The sequence below is a fragment of the Haemorhous mexicanus genome, chromosome 8 (genome assembly GCF_027477595.1).
Source record: "Haemorhous mexicanus isolate bHaeMex1 chromosome 8, bHaeMex1.pri, whole genome shotgun sequence".
In the NCBI taxonomy this organism is placed as follows: Eukaryota; Metazoa; Chordata; class Aves; order Passeriformes; family Fringillidae; genus Haemorhous; species Haemorhous mexicanus.
Window position 1 is genome coordinate 14433079 of NC_082348.1, and position 20977 is coordinate 14454055.

General features: G+C 44.9%; 1 protein-coding gene across 1 annotated transcript in view; it reads right to left on the minus strand.

Moving 5' to 3' along the window:
- MARCHF4 (membrane associated ring-CH-type finger 4) overlaps positions 1-7816 on the minus strand; it is a 93672-nt gene extending 85856 nt beyond the window's left edge. Inside the window, exon 1 of the mRNA XM_059852322.1 lies at positions 7358-7816. Within this exon, the coding sequence (XP_059708305.1) occupies positions 7358-7816 (459 nt within the window). The remainder of the gene's footprint in view (positions 1-7357) is intronic.
- Positions 7817-20977: the final 13161 nt, after the last annotated feature.

The window sequence follows — 20977 nt, forward strand, 5'->3', positions numbered from 1 at the left end:
GGTGACCTCATGGCCTTACATTAAACATAAACACATTGTCAGTCAAGCAGACCTTGGTAACCTTCTCTTGAGAGCAACATGGCAAAGAAACCACAAAGGCCGTAGCAGTGCTTGACCTCCAAACTGGCTGACTATCAAGTTTATTTCTCTCTCATGTTCTGCAAAGTTGTTTTGCTTATGTCTGTGACTCCATGGAAAAAAGTATGTCTGACAGTCCAGTTCTCCAAACAAAATGGACATTCCCTGCAAAGTTATTCTACAGAGGAGACAAAACTTTCTCAGGGATCCCTTCAAGATACAACTACCCCATCCTCCATGGGATTTACACAGTTTTCCCCAAGCACAGCTGGTTCCTATGATTAAACACAAGGTGCTGGATGTAGGAAATGATAATATGTAAACCCTTTTTTTTTTTGCATCATTCTCCCATTCTGTACCATCCCTCACCCCCCACCCAGGGAAGCAAGTTGAGCTTGTGTGACTGTTGGGAGCGATGTCACCTGCATTCCAAGCTGCACAGAGAGGAGGCTTGGATTCGATGGTACATAGGCCATAGGAGAATCTGTGCAGATAGAGACAGATATGATGGGTGAGACCAAGCTCTGATGTGTCAATTGGCTTTGGCCAAGAAGAAAAGAAGGAAGAGGAGGCGAGAGCAAACCATCCAAGAGTGTAAAGAACAAGAAATGACATGACAGAAGATGTGTGAGAATTTCAGTATAGGGGCCTTGTCACGGAAACCAGTCTGCCCACCATGATTTTGCCTTATCTCATCACTTTTCACAGAGGGGCATGGGGAGAGTCCATTTATTATCTACATAGGTTTCCAGGTCCTGCTGTTACTTTCTTCACCAGAAGAAAGTCATCACTCATCACTCTCCACTGCCAACAGTGTAATCTGTTCTACTGTAACCAGTAATAAATCAGAAAAGGATAAAAGGTAGGTTGTGAAAAGATGGGGGAAGATAAGAAAGTCTTCAGCATCAAGCAATTCGTTTTAGGTAAGCAATTCTGATTAACAAAGGAAAGGGAGAAAGATAAAAAGTTAACAAGCTATTCTGTAAGTCTGGTTTCCCATGGAAACCATATCATGATGGGGTTATTCTTTTTTTGTCTAATGGGATACACGTTCCTATTACTGCTGCTGTTCCATCTGAAGCTCTCTCCTCCATGGACTCTACAGTGTCTAGCACAGATAATGCTATAATCTCTCCCTCAGCAGGACATTTCTAGCTTTCCTCTTCTTCACTCAGCTAGTTTTCATGAACCATACAGAAATTTAATGCCTTTCAGATCTCCACTCTCAGCCAGATGTGGCTGTCATTAGCCAGTAGGTTTAGAGGAGGGCTGATGAGCATAACCCATAACAGCTAACACCATCACACGGCTTTATTCGTGTGGCAGCCAGATAATAAAGGGATGGGATGATCTCAGACGTGGACCACTAACAATTAGAGTACATCTTATTATCTTACTACAGACCTAGGAGGAATGGAGATGTGCAGCAGGCACATAGGACACACACAGTATCACAGATTTTTGGCATGACCATTACTGACTTCTGGACTGGGCCAGCCTTGAATGCAAAAACACTGATGGGAGCAAAAGGCTGCCACAGAGGAGGCCCTTGCTGGGAATGAATTTTTCCTTAAAAAACAACCTAAATGCAATTCAGTTTTGTATTAACAGAGCCCTTCCAGAGGCAAGTGTTGCCTTTGTGGAAATAACAGTGACTCTACAGATGCAAACAATGGAGCTACATGCTTTTGCATTGCTTGTTCTGTCACTAACTGACATCAGCCACTGTTAATCATGGCCTGAAATGTATATTTAAGAAACAGTGTCACATAGACAAGTTCCTTCATGAAGCCTTTTATACAGGGAAAAGTGAAAGAAAAGAAAAACTGCTGCTCAGGCTAGCTAGTGGCACTGAAATAAATGGGTCAGGCATCAGAGTTTCAGCAGGCACAAAAGGTGAAAACCTTGTCTTCCAGAGCAATTAAAAGTCAATGGGATTAGTGGCTTTCACTATTATTTATAGAAACCCCGCTGTGTGCACAACATTATTGAAATACAGGGGTCAGGTCCTTGCTACTGGATGCCTACACTTTTGCTGTTGAAGTTAATGGGAGCTTTGCCAATCAACTCTGTGGCAACAGCAACTAAATCTAAAATAGATGACATCCTGGGCTCCATTCAGTTGATGGCTCAAGCAAAGCTTTTGCCAAAGCCAAAAATGTTCTGCCTGCACTGTACGGATTTCAAGGGACAGGTGAAAGAGGAGAGGTAGCTAAAGAGGTGTTAAGATTCAAAGATGGGAAGGCAAAGAGATGGACTGAACGTCACAGAAAGCATCCTCTCTTTCTTTATTTCTTTCTTCCATAAATTACAATATACAGATTGAAATCTAAATGGCTGCATTCCAGCATCTCTTATTCTCCAGTTTTAGCAGGACTGGCTGTTTTCTAATGAATGATTCTCCTAACAGCAAAGAAATGAATCCAGTGGGACACACCTATGAAAAGGACATGGATGGAAGCCTGCACTGTCATGTGATTCAACATGTTTGAAAACAGTGTCCTGATCGTCTAGCCAGTTTGGACAGCCCCTGTGAAGCACCAACATGTGTATTAGCAAGTTTTCTGGGCTTTGGACATGCTTGTGATACTGGTTGTACAGTTGTTTCTTCTTCCACTCATTCATTATCATACTTGTGCTCTGAATTCTGACACAGACTGCCTCTTTTCGTCTTTGTCTCACTCTAGTACTTCATTTTCCTCAATCTTGCAACATTGCAAATCAGAAATCAGGTATCCCAGACACCTCCTCCACTCCTCTGTGCTGCTGAGAGACCAGTTTGTATACCAGCAGTATCTCCTGACCTTAGCTCATGCCTTCTCTGCAGACCCTACCATGCAAAGAGCTGATGATGCTTTTTGCTCATGTCTGTACCAGGCAGAGGTTGAGATTCTCACCAGCTATTTCAAGTAACACAGGCTATTGATCAGCTGTTCAATGGTACTGACCATTCCCTGAATCTACACAGGGCCCCAGGAATGTGTGTTAGTCCAGGATGAATAATTTGAGGTCACTTTAATTCTAGAGAAGTCCTGAATATGGTAGGTGCCTACGCACTGAAGACATTACCTTATATGAGCATGAAATCCAGACATGCACCTGCAGGAGTGGATCTCACTGACTGGGCACAGGAGGCTGGTGAGCTGTGGGGCAAGACAACAGCCCCAGGGCCCTGCTCCTAGTCAGTCTTACCCTGATCTCTAGATTGGCTTCAGATGTGAAGGATGAATTTTATTTTCAGAAGTGTTATCATTAATTGTGATGACTCTAGATATTCATAATAATCACATAGCCTTATAATACTTCATTAAACTTTAGCTGTTTGTTTGTCCACAGCCCAGTTACATGCTCACATGCAAATGCAAGTCTCAATATCCATTTTGTCTTCCCTTCCAATTTTCTTGAAGGTTTTCATGTTCTCATCTTAAGGAACTGGTGTCCCAAAAATCTAGCAGGAACTTTGGTGGGAAGAATAGTCTTCATCCAAGCATTTCTATTGAATACTGTGCTAAGTCCAAGCTACCAGCCTGCAGGTAAGAGTCTACGATCTGTTCTCTCTGATCCTTCACAGCCAACCAAATCTACCACTAGTGACTTTTCAAATCTTCATCTTTCCAGCATCTTTCCCCAACAAGAGAAAGAGAAACACAGACTGAAAATTATTGGTAAGAAAAGATGTGCACACACTCTAACTGACAATATAACAAGCAAACCTTGAAACACATGGCTTTCCAGATTATATCAGTTTCATTTAAGAATGGTTTTCTATTTATTTTCAGCACAGCTGAAAGCACCACTTCTGAGACCCTAAACTCCACAGCACTGCTAACTCCTTGTGACGTGGGCTAACAGTTTATCCCTGATGCAAAGAGACTTTTCACCCATGTCTTTTTCTGGTAATCCCCATGACTTGCTTTCAGCTTGAAACCATGCCAAATACTGTAAAACATTTGTCAGTAAGGAGATCATCTTAGTTTCTTTCTCTTGCAGATCTTCCTCTCAGAGATCCAGGAAAGCAGACAAAATTCTACAAACACTAAGCATTAACCAAAACAGAAGAAAATACTCCAGCATTTTTCTTCCTCACTTTCTCCCCAGAGCTTTGCTGCTCAATCCAGGGTCTCAGAATTTGCTGACACAATGGTGCAGGACGTTCAGTCATTGAAGCCTTTGAAAATGCCAAGCAAGTCCCTGAAAGGAAATGCCATGGCCAAGAGCTGAGTTCAGTCCCACAGCTTCAACCATGTTCAGCTCTCATTTTCAGTGAGAGTAGCTGCCTTTTTCAACTCTCAGACCTGAGCAGAGTTTGTTCTTCACGCCCTCAAAAACATGAGCCCAGATGCTGTGATCCCCTGGTCATCAGATCCACTCTTTTCTTGCCCACATCCCTGGTTTCTCTTGACTAACACACAAGGATCAGAACAGTTTCACAATAATGAGTTTTCCTCCTTCCTATGGTCCTCAGCACGTTTTTAAATGGAAGAATCAGATTACGCATAAGAGCCACAAACCAACATGAGGAGCTTAAAATATAAGCAATTCAGTAGCCTGAAGTATTATGCATGTTGGGCAATCATAAATTTAAAGCAAAAATCCCTACTAATTTTATTTTGCATTAGATACTAAATAAAACCTACTTGCAAAGCCAGATTACTAAGAAACCTTTTTGGCTGTTGTTTTGGTTGGGATTTTTTTATATCAAAACAGGATTAAAACATCTTTTGGAGACTCACTGTCATTTTATCTGAGTAAATAAGCTTAGAGCGCCTAACAGTCAATTTATAATGAAGGCTTTTGTTCTTGTTACTGTGATGCAGCCCTGCAAATTTGCCCACAGCTGCAGCAAATTCAGATGGTTTTGACAGGTAAATAAAATACTGTTTAGATCTGTCATTGTTATTAATCAGCAGAGTAAAGAAATAGCAATTATATTTTGTTTACAAGCAGATAAATTTTCATCATGATCTTGGCAGGGGTGGTATAGAATAATGTGCATCTATAACTTTTACAGTTGTGAGGGTCCAAAATATGAAGAGTCTTTGGTCAGCTGTTGAGCTGTAAAAAAAAATGGGAAGCAAAGGCTAAACCAGTAATAAACACCATAACAAAAAGGAACAAGGAATGTGGGATTTAGCCCTGTTGGAGTTTTATTGATATAAGCACCAAATAAACCAAACTGCAGGTCTTGACATCAGCTGCACCAATTCAGTGCTCAGTTATTCTGAACTGTACTTCCAGGAAGCTGTGTCAGGATCTGGCTGTGCTTTGAAACCCCACAGTCTGGGCCTCCATAATGACTTGTGCTTCCCAGCTGCTGCAAGGGCAAAGGTTTCAAATACTCCTCAAGCAATGCCAATGAACAAAAAATTATTTGTAGAATAAGGTACTGCTCAAGGAGGAGTAGCAGAATACAGCTGCAAATATCTTATTGTATTGGTCAGAAATGTGAGAATCAAAAAAGAGAAATCCTAGTGAAAGTGTTATGAGATGCCAGTCACATCCGCTCCTCACTCAGGTAGGCTGGCAGATGGTCAGCAAATAGTCTCACTTTTACAATGCAACCTACACTGGTTTTCAGAGTGAAAATTAGCATCCAATTATTTTCAAGCATTAATGTTCTCCAAGGAAGTAAGCTACCTTTTAATTCTGCTTAGGCTCTATTTGCTCTAACACTAAGCCGATCTTGGAGGTGCCTACGTCTTGTGTACACAGGCAGAATGGCAAGCCAGGGAAGAGTACTAGAAATGTGGAATAATGCAAATTCCCAGGAAGTGAACTGCATGGCTTCCAACTTTTAGAAGAGATGGGGACAAGGCAAGCAAGAGAAGAAGGTGTACAGTACCTCCAAAAAAGAATTATTTCCTCCATTCCCATCGGAAAGCCTATGGTGAAAACTGTGTTTCACAGCTATCTGCCAGTTGCACAAACCATTAGAGAAGGCTACAGTCCATTGAGCACTGACCTGGGACCTATGGAACCCTTGGTATGACACATCCAGCAGGGCTGTGGATATTGGGATCGATTGGTGGCAGACCCCTCTTCTCCCAAGGAAGAGTGAAAGCCCATTCCCCACTTTCCAGCACCCATCACCACCATCCTCAAACCAACATAAGGGAAGGCACAATCACTGCATTACAGATGTAGGCAACTTTGGGAAAGGCAGGACGTGTGCAAGACCATGGCCACTTTCAAATGAGAACTGGTTTTCTCCTTAGCAGAGTACACAGGTCCCTGAAGGGGAAAGAACACCTGGGGTAAAACCCATTTTGCATAAGATTTCAATGTATCACCTTACATGCCAGAATCTGTGCCCAAAATGGAAATAGTGAAGTTGAACTTTGCAACCCTTTTTCATACAAGGATCCCCTATTACGACAAGTAATAGAATTATCCTGAGTAATAAGGGTTATCTGCACATATGGGCTTGATCCCACAAGCAGAGGTCTGCAGCCTTCCTTGCACCTGCAAGCTGTGTCACGTTAGGTACAAATGTTGCTGGGCACATCTCTGTAAGGAAGTTGCCAGCCTGAAAATACATGAGATGCTTTTAATTGTCATTAAATACGGAGCATAATGCTCCAGTGTGGCATCTTATATTCTAGCATGGTTGCATTTGTTTCATTCTCCTGTGTGGTGGAGGGAAACTTCACTGGCCTAACCTCAGGCTGTACCATGGAGCATCCAAGGCTGCAGCTTCAGCAGGTACAATCACAGCTCTCAGTGTTTCTCCTGCAGATAGTGCAACTGGGTACACGGGAGCAGTGGAGCACCTGCACAGCTCCTATTAGCCATCCCCTGGGAAACACTGAAGTGGGGTTGTCTTGTGCCACGTGTTTTGTACAGACTGAAGTTGTATTTTTAAAAGCAAAGAGCACATTAAACTCCTCCTTTGCATCACTTTTGGAATCATCACAAATGGGTACCCACAAAGCACCGAACAGTCTCCCTTGCTGAGATGTGCTCTGCTCCATGAAGGTACCAGCATGTCCCTCCTGCCATGCCACGCCTGTACGGCACTCAGGATGGGCATGAGTGCCCGGGGCAAAGCTGCTGGGAAAAGGAAAGCAGAAAAGGACGGAGCACGCCTCCACCCCACACCTCCCTGGGAAACACTACCGAGGTGCAAAATCTGGAGCCCGGGGCCTGGGCAGAAGGCAGAGCCGCTCTGGGTTTGGGCTCCTGTTCCGGGCAATAGGGACAGACCCTCAAGCAGCAGGCCCCGGGTCCCTCAGGCCCGTCGCGGCCCCCACCCTGGCGCCCACCGCCCGCGGTCGCTCACCTGCTCGGGCCCCTGGAAGCAGATCCTGCAGAGCGGGGTGCGGATGCCGCTGTCGACACTGCTGCCCAGCGAGTAACGGTCCTCGGCCTTGCCCTTGCCGAAGTCATCCGAGGAGGTGCTGCTGGGCAGGGAGGCGGGCGGCTCCCCGGCGGGGCTGCCCCACTCCTCGGCGGCCGGGCTGCCCGCGCCGCCGCCGCCGCCCGCCGCCCGCCAGCCGGGCCCGCGCCCCCCGGGCGGTGCGGCCCCCGCCGCCGCCTCTGCGCCGCCGGGCATGGGGAGCGGCGGCGGCGGGGAGGGCGGCGGCGGCGCGGGGGGTCTCCGCAGCAGGAAGACCTTCAGGTCATTGAAGAGCATGCGGCAGCGGCACTTGAGGAGGCCTTGGTTTCGCAACATCTGTCTCGGACGGAGGAGCCCGCAGCAGCAGTAGCAGAAAATGCCCGCGCCGGGTGGTATTAACATGTGCCTTTCCTTGGCAGGCGGGCACGGGGGAAAGAAAAGGGCAGGAGCCGGGCGCCCCGCGGCCGGGGAGGCTCCGCGGCGGCCGCAGTGCCGGGGGGGCTGCGCTGGCCGCCGGGGAACGCACAAAAGCAGAGCCGGAGGGCGAGGGGGCCAAGTCCCCGGCAGCCCGCTGCAACCCGGCGGGGACGGCAACTGAAAAAAAAAATCCACACCAGGAAAAAAACCCACTCTGTGCTGCCGAGGGATCCTTTTTCCCCTCCACAAGTTTGCTTAGAAATCAGCGGGAGGAGGAAATAAATCTCCCACGCCCGAGGGTCCAGGGGCGCAGGCGACGGTCTCGGGAGAAAGCCCCCGATCAGCTCTCGCAACTCCTAAGCCTGTAAAAAAGAAGAGTCCACGTCTCCAGTGGGTGTGGGAAGGAGAGAGAATATGGTTCTCTCGACAGTATTTGGCATCTCAAGTAATTTTCCTTTTTCTTCTATTTTATAATAATTTTTTTTCAATTAAAAAATAAAACCCGATCACACAAATCCCGGTGTGCATCCAGACAAAATAGCAGCTGGTCTGGCTATCAAAATGCAAAATTGGTAGCTGTTGTTGTTATCAAAATTGCCTCTTTGACAAAAAAGACCTTCACATTGTTTGTGGGAAAACACCCTACATTTTCAACACTGTGCTCCCAGGTGGCTTCAGATTTTACCGTTGCCTTTAAAAGATTTTATTGTAAATATTAAAAGTCCAGAAAGAAATAATTAGCATTCAATGAGCTTAATCCCAGATGTACTGAGACAAATATATTTTTATATATATAATATATATATCATATATATTTTATATATATTTATATATTCTGACCTTCTCTATTCCAGCAGCTGTCTGGACCATACAAAAAAAAAAAAAAAAAAAAAAAAAATCAGGGCGAAATTGATGAGGGAAGGCGGCTGTATTATTCCCTAAGCTGTTACCATCCTGGACCAAAAAGCCACGTCGAAATCGGATCTATTCTTCGCATGAAATTGACCGGGGAAACGTGGATCTTACATGGTCACGTTTCCTTTCCTCCTTTCACAAAACAGGAACGTCATCAAACGCATTGGCAGCTTGTACAGACCATTGTGGATGGCGAGGCGGTCAGGGCTCTATCAGCAATTGCAGGGACCTCCTTTTGATGCATTGGACGAGGCTCCTTCTTTCTCTCCTCCACCTTCATTTTCCTCCCCTTCTGTTCTCCTCCTGCTCTGACTGTTGCTCTCTCTCTCACAGACATTGACATTCAACCATCGCAAGTCTGTCGCACTCTCGCTGGCAGGGGAAAAAATCGGAGCAGATAATTCTCTTCTTCCTCCTAAAAGGCTCGGATGGAGCACAATGCGCCAGACACATGGGGCAGCATGGCTTATTTTTCGTGCGGCTCCTACCGCTTTGGCAACATCGAGCTGGTGTGTGCGTTTGTGCCTTCCTCCCTCAGCAGCAGCCTCCTCTCCGCTCTCCCATCCGGCTTGCCGTGATGATGTTGCTGTTGCTATCTCCCTTGGATGCAATGGGGAAGGCAGATTGTTTGCAGTGCGAGCGGGGATTTGCAGGAAGGGAGGGGTGGGACGTGGCCGCGCTCTTCTTCCTCCCCCAGCTTGAGAAAAAAAAAAAAATGAAAGAAAAACGAAGAGAGAGAAAGAAGAAGCAAAAAGGCGGGGTGAGAGGGGGATAATCAAAGCGAGGAACGGAGCCCTTCCCAACCTTTGATGCCCCGAGCTGCCGGCTGCCTGCGAGAGCCCACGCCGGGGAGGAAGGGAGGAGGGGCGGGGAAGGGGCTGGGCGGGCGCTGCGGCTTCAGCACCACGGGGCGCGGACAGCTCCACCGGGCGGGGCGGCGCGGGGCGGGGCGGGGCGGGGCACGGAGGCTCCGCCGGCGCTGCGCCCCCGGCCCGCCCGCCGAGCCTCGCCGAGCCCCGAGCCCGCCCCCGCCCCGCCGAGCCCCGTACCGGCCCCGCCGAGCCCCGCGCCGGCCCCGCTGAACCTCGCGCCCCGCGGGATGCGGCGCCCCGGCCGAGGGGCACCCGGAAGGCGGCGAAGCCCCTGCGCCCCGGCGTGTTCCAGGCGGGTTTCCACCTCCCACCGGCCGCTGCGGGAATATGTGACACACGGGAACTTCCAGGGGCAGGAAGCAGAGGCCGCAGGTGCGGCGATGTCTCGGGCAGTGGTGAGGGTTTAACATGATCCCAGTAGGAAGCCGAAACCCCACCAACAAACTTTTCCCTAGCAGATTAATTTGTTGCAGAGGTTTTCATTTTCTAACAGCTGTGATATCATTATTACATTTTACTCCAGCAGTGTTTTTTGCTGATAATTTTTTTGTTTCAGTAGCATGTATTTCAGTAGAAATATGGGTTCATTGTAGCCCAATGGAGGGTAAATATGACTGAACACTATTGCTTAATTAAGAGTTTTTCTGCAAGTAATGAATGGATGCCAAGACCAATAGTTTTTACTCTTTCAGCCTGTTTGAAAATTTTAAGTAGCAGCTACTCTTGGCCAGTAGCTCTTCTCTGCAATCATCAGCAGAAGTGGCTTTCCCCACCCCATCTTGCTATGTATGTCTATGCAGACCCATGCAGCCTATGAATGGTAGAGGAAACTTAGGTCTCCGCTGGGACTTGGTATTTGCATTCCAGCTGGAACAGCTGACAAAGGTGCTGAGTTTGATATGGACCAAAAGTATTATTGATACAGTCTATGCAACATAGCTAATGTCAGTGCAATAGCTCAGCTCAGGGACCAGTGAATATCTGCAAGATGAGACACACCTCTTAGAGCCTGGGTCTGACATCATGTCAATGCCATTGAAATTTTATTTGATTTGGTTTCTTCCTTAAACTTCTTCTGGAGGAGGCCATTGCCTGCACCAATGCCCTGTCTGGGTTCTCTAGCTGGTCTTGAGTACAAGATCTTCATTGGCATTGACCCAGGAAATGCCACTGATAAATAATCTCATGTCTCTTAAAAGTTGTGCTGGACCCTAGACAATGATTTGAGATTGTTTCCCATAGAAAAAGACATGACGTGCATAAAACATCGTGTCATGATTAGTAGAGGAATCTATGTTGTTACCTAATTAAAAAGGAGCAGACTGATTATTTGCTACAGGAAAATGAAACCAGCACATGCAATTAATTTCCAGGAAATAAATTACACATTGGGATGCTTTAAAACATTCATCAATGCAGCATGCCGTTCCTCAGAAAAGCTGGGCAGATTTGCCAGTGTGGCTGTCTACAACATATTAAAGCTTCTCAGAATTTCATATGTGTCTAATGGGGTCATTAGAGAAATAATAATGGAAAGAGGATTTTAGAGACTTCCTGTGTGTGAGACAGGCTGGCTAGAGGCTGAGTCTCTGTGTCCATGCTCCTGAATGGCTTTCCACCACCACTCCCCATGCTTTTTACTGGCCTGTCTTCTTGTCTTGATGTCACCAACATTTTCAGAATGGTTCCATCAATAACAGAATTGGAGAAAAATATATTGTTGTCATCCTTTGCTTGTGTAAAGCATCTTTCATCCTTCCCTCCTGCCCATGCCTGGTTTTACAGAAAGGATATTCTCAGGCTAGAGGAGATCTTTGTGTTATACTTTGGGTTTTAATGTATGGGCTGTGTGCCCAGAGAGTTGAATTGCTGATAAATGTGACAAAATAAATAAAACAAATAATAAATCAGAAGTGCTCCATATGCTTCCCAGAGGTGAGTGGGTATTATTTCTGTTTTGGTAAATGGGACAGCTGCCAATGTTTTCACACTTGGATGCTGCATTCAGGCCCTTTGGTATGGATCAAGGTGTCTCGCTTAAAATGCTTGCACTGGAAAGAGCTGGCCCAAGACACTTTAATGAGATCCCAGTGAGAGTCAGGAGCTGTCAGGAGGCCAGTTCAATTTTGCTTCACAGGAAGCAATGTACAGCAAATGATGGGCAGCACCTTCTTTTGCAGAAGAACCTGTTTCTGGGAGCTTTGATCCATTGTCTTTTGAGCCAACTAACACAAGAGGTTAACATTGGGAGGACAACTATGGGAGGCATCACCTCTGGTAGACACTACCTCTGCCATCCTCGGGTACCCAAAGAGGAAGAAAAAACACATGACTCAATCAGCTAAGAGTGGATAACTGGTTCCTCTTGGTTGCTTACATTCAAGCTACTGACCAGGAAATTAGATTGGGGAGATGTCCAGGCGTCTTGGCAGGCCTGTTTGTTATAGAAGGATTCAGGTGTCAGGCTGCAGGTTGGTCTCACAGCAGACATGGTTTAGATAACACTGCTTATCTAAAGCACAGTGTGGGCCAATTTGCCCTTAGCTACTCCCTCAACAAGGACAAAAAAAGTATTGCTATTCATGTGCCTCCTCTTCACCTCTCTGTACAAGCCATGGCTCAGCGGAGAGGGGGTGGAGGAAGCAAGAAAAAGAGTGGCTAGAGCTGCATCAGTACTTGGTTTGCCTGTGTGGCAGCTTGATATAAAATCATATAAGCAAATTTTTATTTCTCTTTTTTTATGTTGTTAGTTCAGGGATTTTTTAAAAAATGGCAGAGATAGGGAGAGGGCAAATGCAAGCAGGAAAACATTATGTGGACTGTAGCTGAACAGCTTGAACTCAGCACAATGGTCATTGTGCACAAGCATGTGAGAGACAGACAATATAAATGCTGATGTGGACAGAGAGGATCAGGGAGCCAGAAAGCTGCCAGAGAAACATTCCTTTGTGTTTTCCATCTCTCAGGAAACAGTTACCCAAACCCATTTTCATGCCCACCTATTCGGTCAATAGCTGCACTGTGCCTCCTGCTCCACTTACAGCTCCTTAATGGTGCAGAGTAGCTTTGATTGCCGTGGCATGGGCCCCATCCCTCTGGCAAACCATTACTTAAATCCAATACATTGAAGGTTCCTGCTGCTCTCTCAATGATGGGGAGCTTCTCATCAGCTGAGTACCCTCTGATTGCTTGTCACAGCCAGACTTCCTAGTTCTTTTTCCCGGACAGAGATATAAAATAAATCTCAAGTGATTTAATTACCATAACTCAGTTGAGGAAGCTTGTGGGCAGATGCAGCCAGGGGCCAGAGAGAGCTCTGCCACATTTTTTTTTTTTCTTTCTTTCTTTCTGGGCAGTTTCAAATGTGCTGATGCAAAGGATGTTCCTGCTGGAAAGATGGGCTGAGCAGGTGGGGGTTATGCATCTTCTAAACATTCAGAAATAATCTATATATTGATTGAAATAATCTTCTCAGAGAAGAACACAAATAATTTCTGGAGTTTTGTGCCTTGGTGTATCTGCTGTCTTGGACTGGAGCAAAAGTCATCACACTCTGCACACAGGGAGTTCCTGTGCTATTGCTTTCTCCACAGGCAGGGACTGAACTTCCACTTGCTGTCTTCCTGCAAAAATCATGGTCTGTCTCTGAGTTGATACAGAGCAAATTTTTCTATTTCCATGGCAGCTTGCTCTCTACAAAGAGGAGAGAAAAGGATTGGTTCTTTTTTGAAAAATCAGGCATGTCCAGCAAGAGGACCCCAAGCAAAGCAAAGTACAACTGCACATCTTTTTTGCTTGGGCTCAGGAAGAAATCCATGTCTTTGTTTTGGAGCTTTCTCTATAAGAAGGCTTGAGGCCAGTCAATGTGCAGGAGAATGTGGGTGAGAAGATACTACTGTTGATGAGGACAGCCCCCAGTTTTTCTTTCTTTAGGCTCTGGATTTAAAATTCAAACTTGCAGTGCCACAGCACTTCTCTTCAGGACTAGACAACTTCAAACATGGAGCTTTCCTGGTAACAAGTCCTACACTACCTCCTACAAAAGGAATTCCTTGTCCCCTTGGATGACTAGTCAGAACTCTGACTGGAACAGAGCAGCTGCAATAGACGGTGTGTTTCAGGATATCTTCAGAAGGCATTCAGCCAAATGCTGAGTGGATTTAACTATCCAGGAATGTAGTAATTGTCATGAAATCCCAAGCCTAAAAGGACCTGAAAATTAGACAATAAAAAAGAAAGTATATAATCAAAAGTCCCATGGTCTCCAAATCCAGGTGAACAGAAAGGATCTAGCATGTCATCCAGCATTTGCTTAGTTACCAGGATTCATCAGCAGACATGGTAACACTGAGGACATTTCCCCTAGGACCATCATCTGGCACAATACTGCCATACTCAAGAAAAAAGCAACAGTTTTGTATGGGAAGATTGATAGTCTGTCCTCAGGAGGATCTGTACCTGGCATAAAGGGGTAGTGCATGGAGACACCACACCAGGATGTCTAGGACATTAATCCTATGAATCCTGTGCTGAGCTAAGATCCTTCTTGAGATTCAATTCTCCTTCAGTATAATGAATATTTGGATATTTGAGACTGTTTCCCAAATTCTTACAATATGTATCTTAGGATTTAACATCTTAGGCTGCCCAGATAGCTTCCCCATCTACAGCAGCTTGTTTCTGGATCAGCAGGCAGATATACACATGCTGCATAAGTACAGTGCAGGTAGTGAAGTTGCTTACAAGCCAGATAATCTCCTTAGCTTCATCAGCAGTATGTGAGTTTCCATGTTGGCAGAGACCAAGACCCAGCCATGAGAAGAAGACCTTTTTAGGTCTCCTAAATTGTCTTTGTCACGTAAAATGGGTCTTGAGAAGAGCAGGGACACTGGAGATGAGAGAAAGGCACACTGAAGTACATTGCAGGAGGACATCCTATGGTCTCCCTATGCTGAAGAACTACCCACTGTATGCACCAGCTCCACAATATTTTCACAGAAGAAGGCAGTAGGCTTCCACATCTGCCTGGAAATTTCAGGCACAAAACACTGGGCTGACCCACAGCCTGTTAAAATACTGTGTTTTCTCCTCTCTTGCCCTGACTATGCTCCAACGCACATCAGAAACACAGGAAGGATCACAACTGTCACTAATAAGTGCACAAAGGCTCCACTGGCAGGTGTCACTCTCCTTCGTGACCTCTTCCCACACCTTTGCAAAAGGGACAAGTGCAGTGTCTGTCAATGAATGAACTGAAGGCTCCAACAGGAAGAGAGGAGTGTGGATTTAAAGGCAGGGCTGTTGGAGGTGGCATAGTGCAGACGATGAAAGCAGAGGCAAATAGAAGAGCTGTGAGTGCGAAAAATTAGTGGATTTACATCCATGGAAACAGGAATTGATTTTTGACCATTGCATTTCTAAGGAGCATCCCCCGATAGTACCTCAAAATGGAAACTTTGTTCTGAAAAGGAGGTCTTGGCCTTGCATGTGGCCCAGACACAGTATTTGAAAGGGAGCTTAAACATCTCATTGACACTCTCCCAGGGCCTCAGGAGCACATGAAGTGAGAGACTGTTACATCCAAGTGATGGCCCAGATCTACTGCTTCGTAATGCACTTTATGTTAATTAAAGCAAGATTTCAAAACCATACACATTTTCTTGCCAAGATAATTAATTGATTTAGAAGCTTATGTAGTTAAAGAGTTTTGTAATTACATTTTATTGTGGGGGAGCATTTTAGGGATGGATGCTGCCACAAGCTGAACATTTCCACAAAGGTGGTGAGTGCCTGGGTTTCCCTGTGAGATGAACCCACAGTGCTGATGAGCTGGAAATCTCCTCTAGTCTTTGGGGTCATGCAGCTCCTAATGACTTGGTCCCAGTAGACTGAAACATTCAGTCTCACAGACCCTAAAAGGAAACGCTCAAAAGTATTGGTTTCTGAAGCAGTGTTTGCAAGTAGGCAACAATTCCATGCTGCTAAAGGGGCTTTTCCTTCATGGCAAGCTTGGGCTCTCTCTGGTGATGTTTTTTAACCCTCAGGTCATAGTGCAGATGACTGTGGTGAAAGGCTGACTCTAATACTAGTCCTTTCCATCTTAAGACTAGTGTGGTCTCTCTGGATCTTCCTCCCAGACAATGTGCTCTCATTCAAGAAGAAGGGGAAAACAAGCTGTCAACCCCAGGAAACACTTCTCTCCCTGCATCATCGCCAAACACAACTCTGCCTTCCTGCCCTGCCCTGTAAGGACATAAATTAATTCCTGGCCCTGAAAGCACTTAAGCTCGATGGGAAAAGCTACAACCCCTTTTATTTATGTTGGGAAACTGAGGCACAGGCAAGAGAATCCCCTCTTTGAGTCAGCAGCGAAGCCCTGTGTAGGGAACTATTTTACCTCATAGCATGGCTCTCTTTGAGAGCAATTTACATATCCTTGTGTGATGTGCAAGTAAGAACACATGCAATATATCTCTATTTTTCTTCCCTCTTTTTATGACTGAATAATCGCACAATCATTCTTCCATGGAAGTTTGACTGCTGCTGTTTATTGCCCCCTGGAAACGGGATGACAACAGCCCACGGCTCCTCCGCAGCAACTCGCAAAGGTCTCCTAAGCAGAGAATTATGCCCATTGGAGGCAATAAACAGCAGGAACAGCAGAGTGACTAAGCACCAAAGATCCTGCATTTGTGTAGAAACTAGCAATGAAAAGGAGGCAAGGATGCCCTGGAGAATGGTGCCTTAGGAAAAATGTTTCCAGCATTTTCTAAAAATGAAGGTTTTCGTGCATAAAACACAGGTCAAATTTGAACCTCATTCCACTGTTGAAGCTGTCTGTGATCCTGGGTATGACTTTCATGCTAAGCATCAAGACTTAATGAAAAACTGGTAAATCACAGGAGAATTGGCCCAGAGTACACGGAGATGTATTCTCCTGCTCTCCCTCTTGTTTGTGTGTGTGGAGGTACTGGTAAGCCTCCTTGGTATCAGGAGAACGTGCAGACAGAGATGGAGTCTTTTCTATCTAAAGCCACTGAGCCTACCCGTGACTGGCTCTGATGCCATTTGGGGAACTTTCATTTAGGCAGAAAAGGATTAAAACCTTGAGGAATCTCAGCACAGGATACTGCCTACATAGTCTCTTTTCTCTGAAACAGAGCTGCACCTGCAGTAGCACTGGCACCATGTGATCCCATAAAATCACTGTCCCAATGAAATCCTGATGTACCAGGGGAAAAAAAATTAATCTCCTTTTGTTCTCTTCCCTGACCACCTCCTTCCTACATTTTTCTTCTTGATTCATTTTTATGTTCAGAGATATAAATTTTCCAGGTCAGTGCTAAGTCCCTTGCTTGTGTGATCTTTACATACCAGCAGACATATGCAGAGAGATGAGAGGAGACCAAGTGCAAATTAATCCATCCTGCTGACACTTTTATTTATCTATTTTCTGTCCCCATCTGCCACTGCTCAACTGCCTCTGTGTGTGTGTGAAATAGGGATGGGGAAAGGGGTTGGGATATTGCTAGAGCCACTGAAGAGCTCTCTACTTGCAACTGCAGCTGTCCCCTTTCCTTCCTACTACCCTACTATCCACTGCTCCACATATTCATTCTGCTTCCTACAACCCTGCTATCCATTGCTATCCATATGCATTCTGCTTTGTGGCAATTAAAAAAAAAAAAGTGTCAAATAAAAATAACACAGGGCTTTTTAGTGCTGATACAAGATGCCAGGTTGACAGTCAGGAAGCCAAGCCCAGACTAGACACCAGTGGCAAAGCTGCCTTGCTGCTGAGTGCATCAAGGGCTCCCAAGAGAAAAGCACCAGTGTCTGCAGCCCAAGCTGAGCTCCATAGCTGCAGTCAAAGACAGACATATGTTACTTGTGGACCAGGCAGAGAGGAGGACTCTCAACACACACTGACTATTATATTTCATGGTTGTGACATCCAGCAGCCACATGGAGAGAAGAGACAGGAGTTTGTACTTTTAGGTTTGCATTTAACCATGCCTCCCCACTGAAATGTGCAAGCCAAGGTTAATCACGGCACACAGTGGAGTTCTTTGCACACTAGGCTTTGGCCAAGACCTGGATTTTTTTCATGTAGTCTGTATCACCTGCAATAATTTCTACTCTACTCTGATCCATGATGCCTCTGAATCATCAACTAGGGCAGGGTCCAATGGCTGTTAAGTTTCCCACATTAAATAATTCACATGATCTCCATCTAGAGTATTTAACTTTTTAAGCAATCCTGTTTTCTCTTCTAGGAGCTAGGCCTCAAGAATTCATGACCCACCAGGTATTTGCAGAGTGGCATGCATTCAAAATGCAATTCTTTTATAGCAGTGGTGTTATCACATAGAGAACTCGTTCCTGGAATGAGCATTGCTTAGGAGTTGTCAATACTTTAATCTGATTTATGCAAGCTGTGTTCTCCCTCTCTCTCCCTCTTCCCTCAAATAAACGCTAATAAGTTCTCAACCTCGAAAAATCTGAGGTAGTGGGATCAGTACCTGGCAATATATCAGCTTTGTTGCTGAAATCAGGGATGAAGCAGGGACAACTGAAAATGCTTTTCCCAGTTGTTTTTAATTCAGCTTGCAAATAGATGGTGCCTGTCTAAAGTATGACTGCCCTATAGGAAAACACTTCAATTCTTATACTACTGTGTGCCAATTAAGTAATTAATGAAAGTGTGGAAAATCTATTAAAAAAAGGTGGTGGCATCCACAGGAACATTAATACTGCAAGGTGTCATGCCCATGAATAAAACCTGACAGCATCTGCAAATTCAGAGGGAACTACCTGTTCTGCTGTTAAGAGATCAAGTTTAGGTGCTGATCAGAAGATTTTGAAGACTTGGTCTTTAACTTGTCTGTGGACTGGAAAGTATTTGTAGGGCACAGGGGGATTAGTCTTTGTCCTCCAGGACTCAGTTGTCATTTTACAATCTTACGATGCTTTAGACATTGCAGGGCACGAATGTCACTGCTTTTAGCCTCAAATTCTGTCAGCATGATATTGTGCCATGATGCAATCTCAGTCAGCATCTTGATTTGATTTGTGCATTGCTTCACAATTCGCTCCAGGAGGGCTTAGGGTCCAATTCTGCAAACAGCTCTGCAAATGAGAAGTCATACCCACCACTGCTTAGAGAGCTTGACATCCAGCAGCGCTCTCAGAGGACAGAGCAGCGCCCCCCATCCTCACAAAATTACATGGAAATGGTGGCCATTTCCAAACTTCACTTGACCTCAGAGGCAGTGCATGATTTCTCTGTGTTACAGTGAATCCAGATGGACAACATGGAAAGAATCAAAGGACTTGCTGAAAACCCAGCTGCTGCTTCTGAGCTTGGATTTTCCAGGTCAATACATTTCAATTTTTTTCCACTGAAAGAGAGAAGAGAAAACCTCACTCTTCCACACTCAGTCTTAAATCAAGCTCCTGCAAGATAATCTTAAAAGGAATTTCTTGCCTGTTAAAAGAGGAGACCCACTCCCAACCCACACTTCTGCACTGACTGTCTTTGATTCAATAAAGTCAGTGTTTGTACTGTCTCTGTATGTGTGCACCCTCGCATGACAAAGAAATCCAATCAGACAACTCTTGCACTTTCCTCCTTTCTGTGGTGCAATATGAATAGCTGCTCCATGGAGCAACTTCTGAATATGAAAGATGGAAAATGTCAAATAGACCATCAGAAATAACTGTCGTTAAAACAGATGATCAGCAAGGGAAATGTATTGCCTCAATATATAATCTAGGATCAAAATGTGCATTTTATAGTAGACAGCTATGTGATAATCACATGATCTGTCACCTAAAACTTGAGTCTGATCCCTAGTACAGACAAAAGGAAGGATTCAGTGGACAGCCATGCTGAATAGGAGTAGTAGTTCCTTTATTCCTGTATAATTAAGCTAATTCTCCTCATCTGTTATTGTTGTCATTCTTATGCTTTGTAATCCTTTTTACTGGACATAAATATTCCAAACAACAATAGTTTCTTGGGTCCCAGAAGCTGAGCTTAGACAAACTTTTGTGATTCTCAAACCAGGTCATGAGCAAACTTTCTGTGGATCCTTCATAAACCCTTCTCAGTGTTAGGCAAGAATCAGTATGTTACACAAAACATCAAATGAGAGCTTGTAGTTGAATTTTGACATGACAAACACTAAATTTGCTACTTATCATAAAATGTCCAACATCTATGTTTATTTATAGCCCCACTGAGGAAAAGTATAACTTTGTTCTATTCGCTTGTGAAGAACCCTGCATACCTGTGCCACCACAGGAATAAAAAAGTATTATTTTGCATTACCAGTCCATCGAGCTATTCATGCCACTACTTCTCTCTCACCACCCTGTACTAAGCCTTTTAAAGCCAAAAGTGGTGTAAATCTTTCCAAATGCCAGAGGACCATTTTGCTAAAACACTATCCATCTTAACAGCCTGTCAGATTTCTGAATGGGAATGACTTCTTTGGTGGGAACAGGCCTATAACTTATACTGCTTCTCATTTCCTGAAGCACTGGAATTGTGCTGCTCCCTAATGTTATTTTATTAAGATGTGATTTGTCATCATGTTGCTGAAAACAAGATAAAATGCTGGCTAATTAAATTCCTTATTTAACTTGATGAGCATCTGCTTTCTGTAGTCACAATCTTTTAAACAGAACCTTTATGGCTGTTTCTCAGGATCTGGCTATTACGATTTTTGCTATGATCAGAAAGGGGAAATGCTCTCCCTAAACAAAGCACGTGCGCTCCCATTGCCTATGACCCTTGCTGTTTATAATAAGAGATGTGTGGGCAGATTGCAGCAATACCTTGCAAGCACACTGCCCTGACACTTCAAGAGCACTCCCTGTTGTGGAATAATTGCTATCCCATGGAGCCCAGTGGAAATCACTGAGACAAGCTGGTAGCAAAATACTGCAGCTGACAGGAAGTGTCTTCTAGATCCAGCTGCTACACAAAATATAATAAACAAATCACCTTGTGACTTCCACCTTCTTTAGCAGATGAGACTCCCAACACAAAAGAAAATCTTCTCTGTTGAAGAAGCAGGCTTAACAAGCTTAAGCACGCACTTCAAGTTGAGCATGTGCTTAAGCGTGCTGTTTGTCAAGGCCAGATTCTGGCTCACTTTCCAAGAACTACACTCACAGAGGTTTCTAAGATGAGAGAAACCTTCCTGCATCATTGGTTGAGTGAAGATTGGGGTAGAAGAGTCCTCTGCTGAGTCCACATTCCTAATTCAAGCAGCAGTCTCACATTGCTCCCATCTTAGCCACAGTAGAGGATGGCAAACAATTGTATCAGAACCCACTGTAAGCTCAGGGC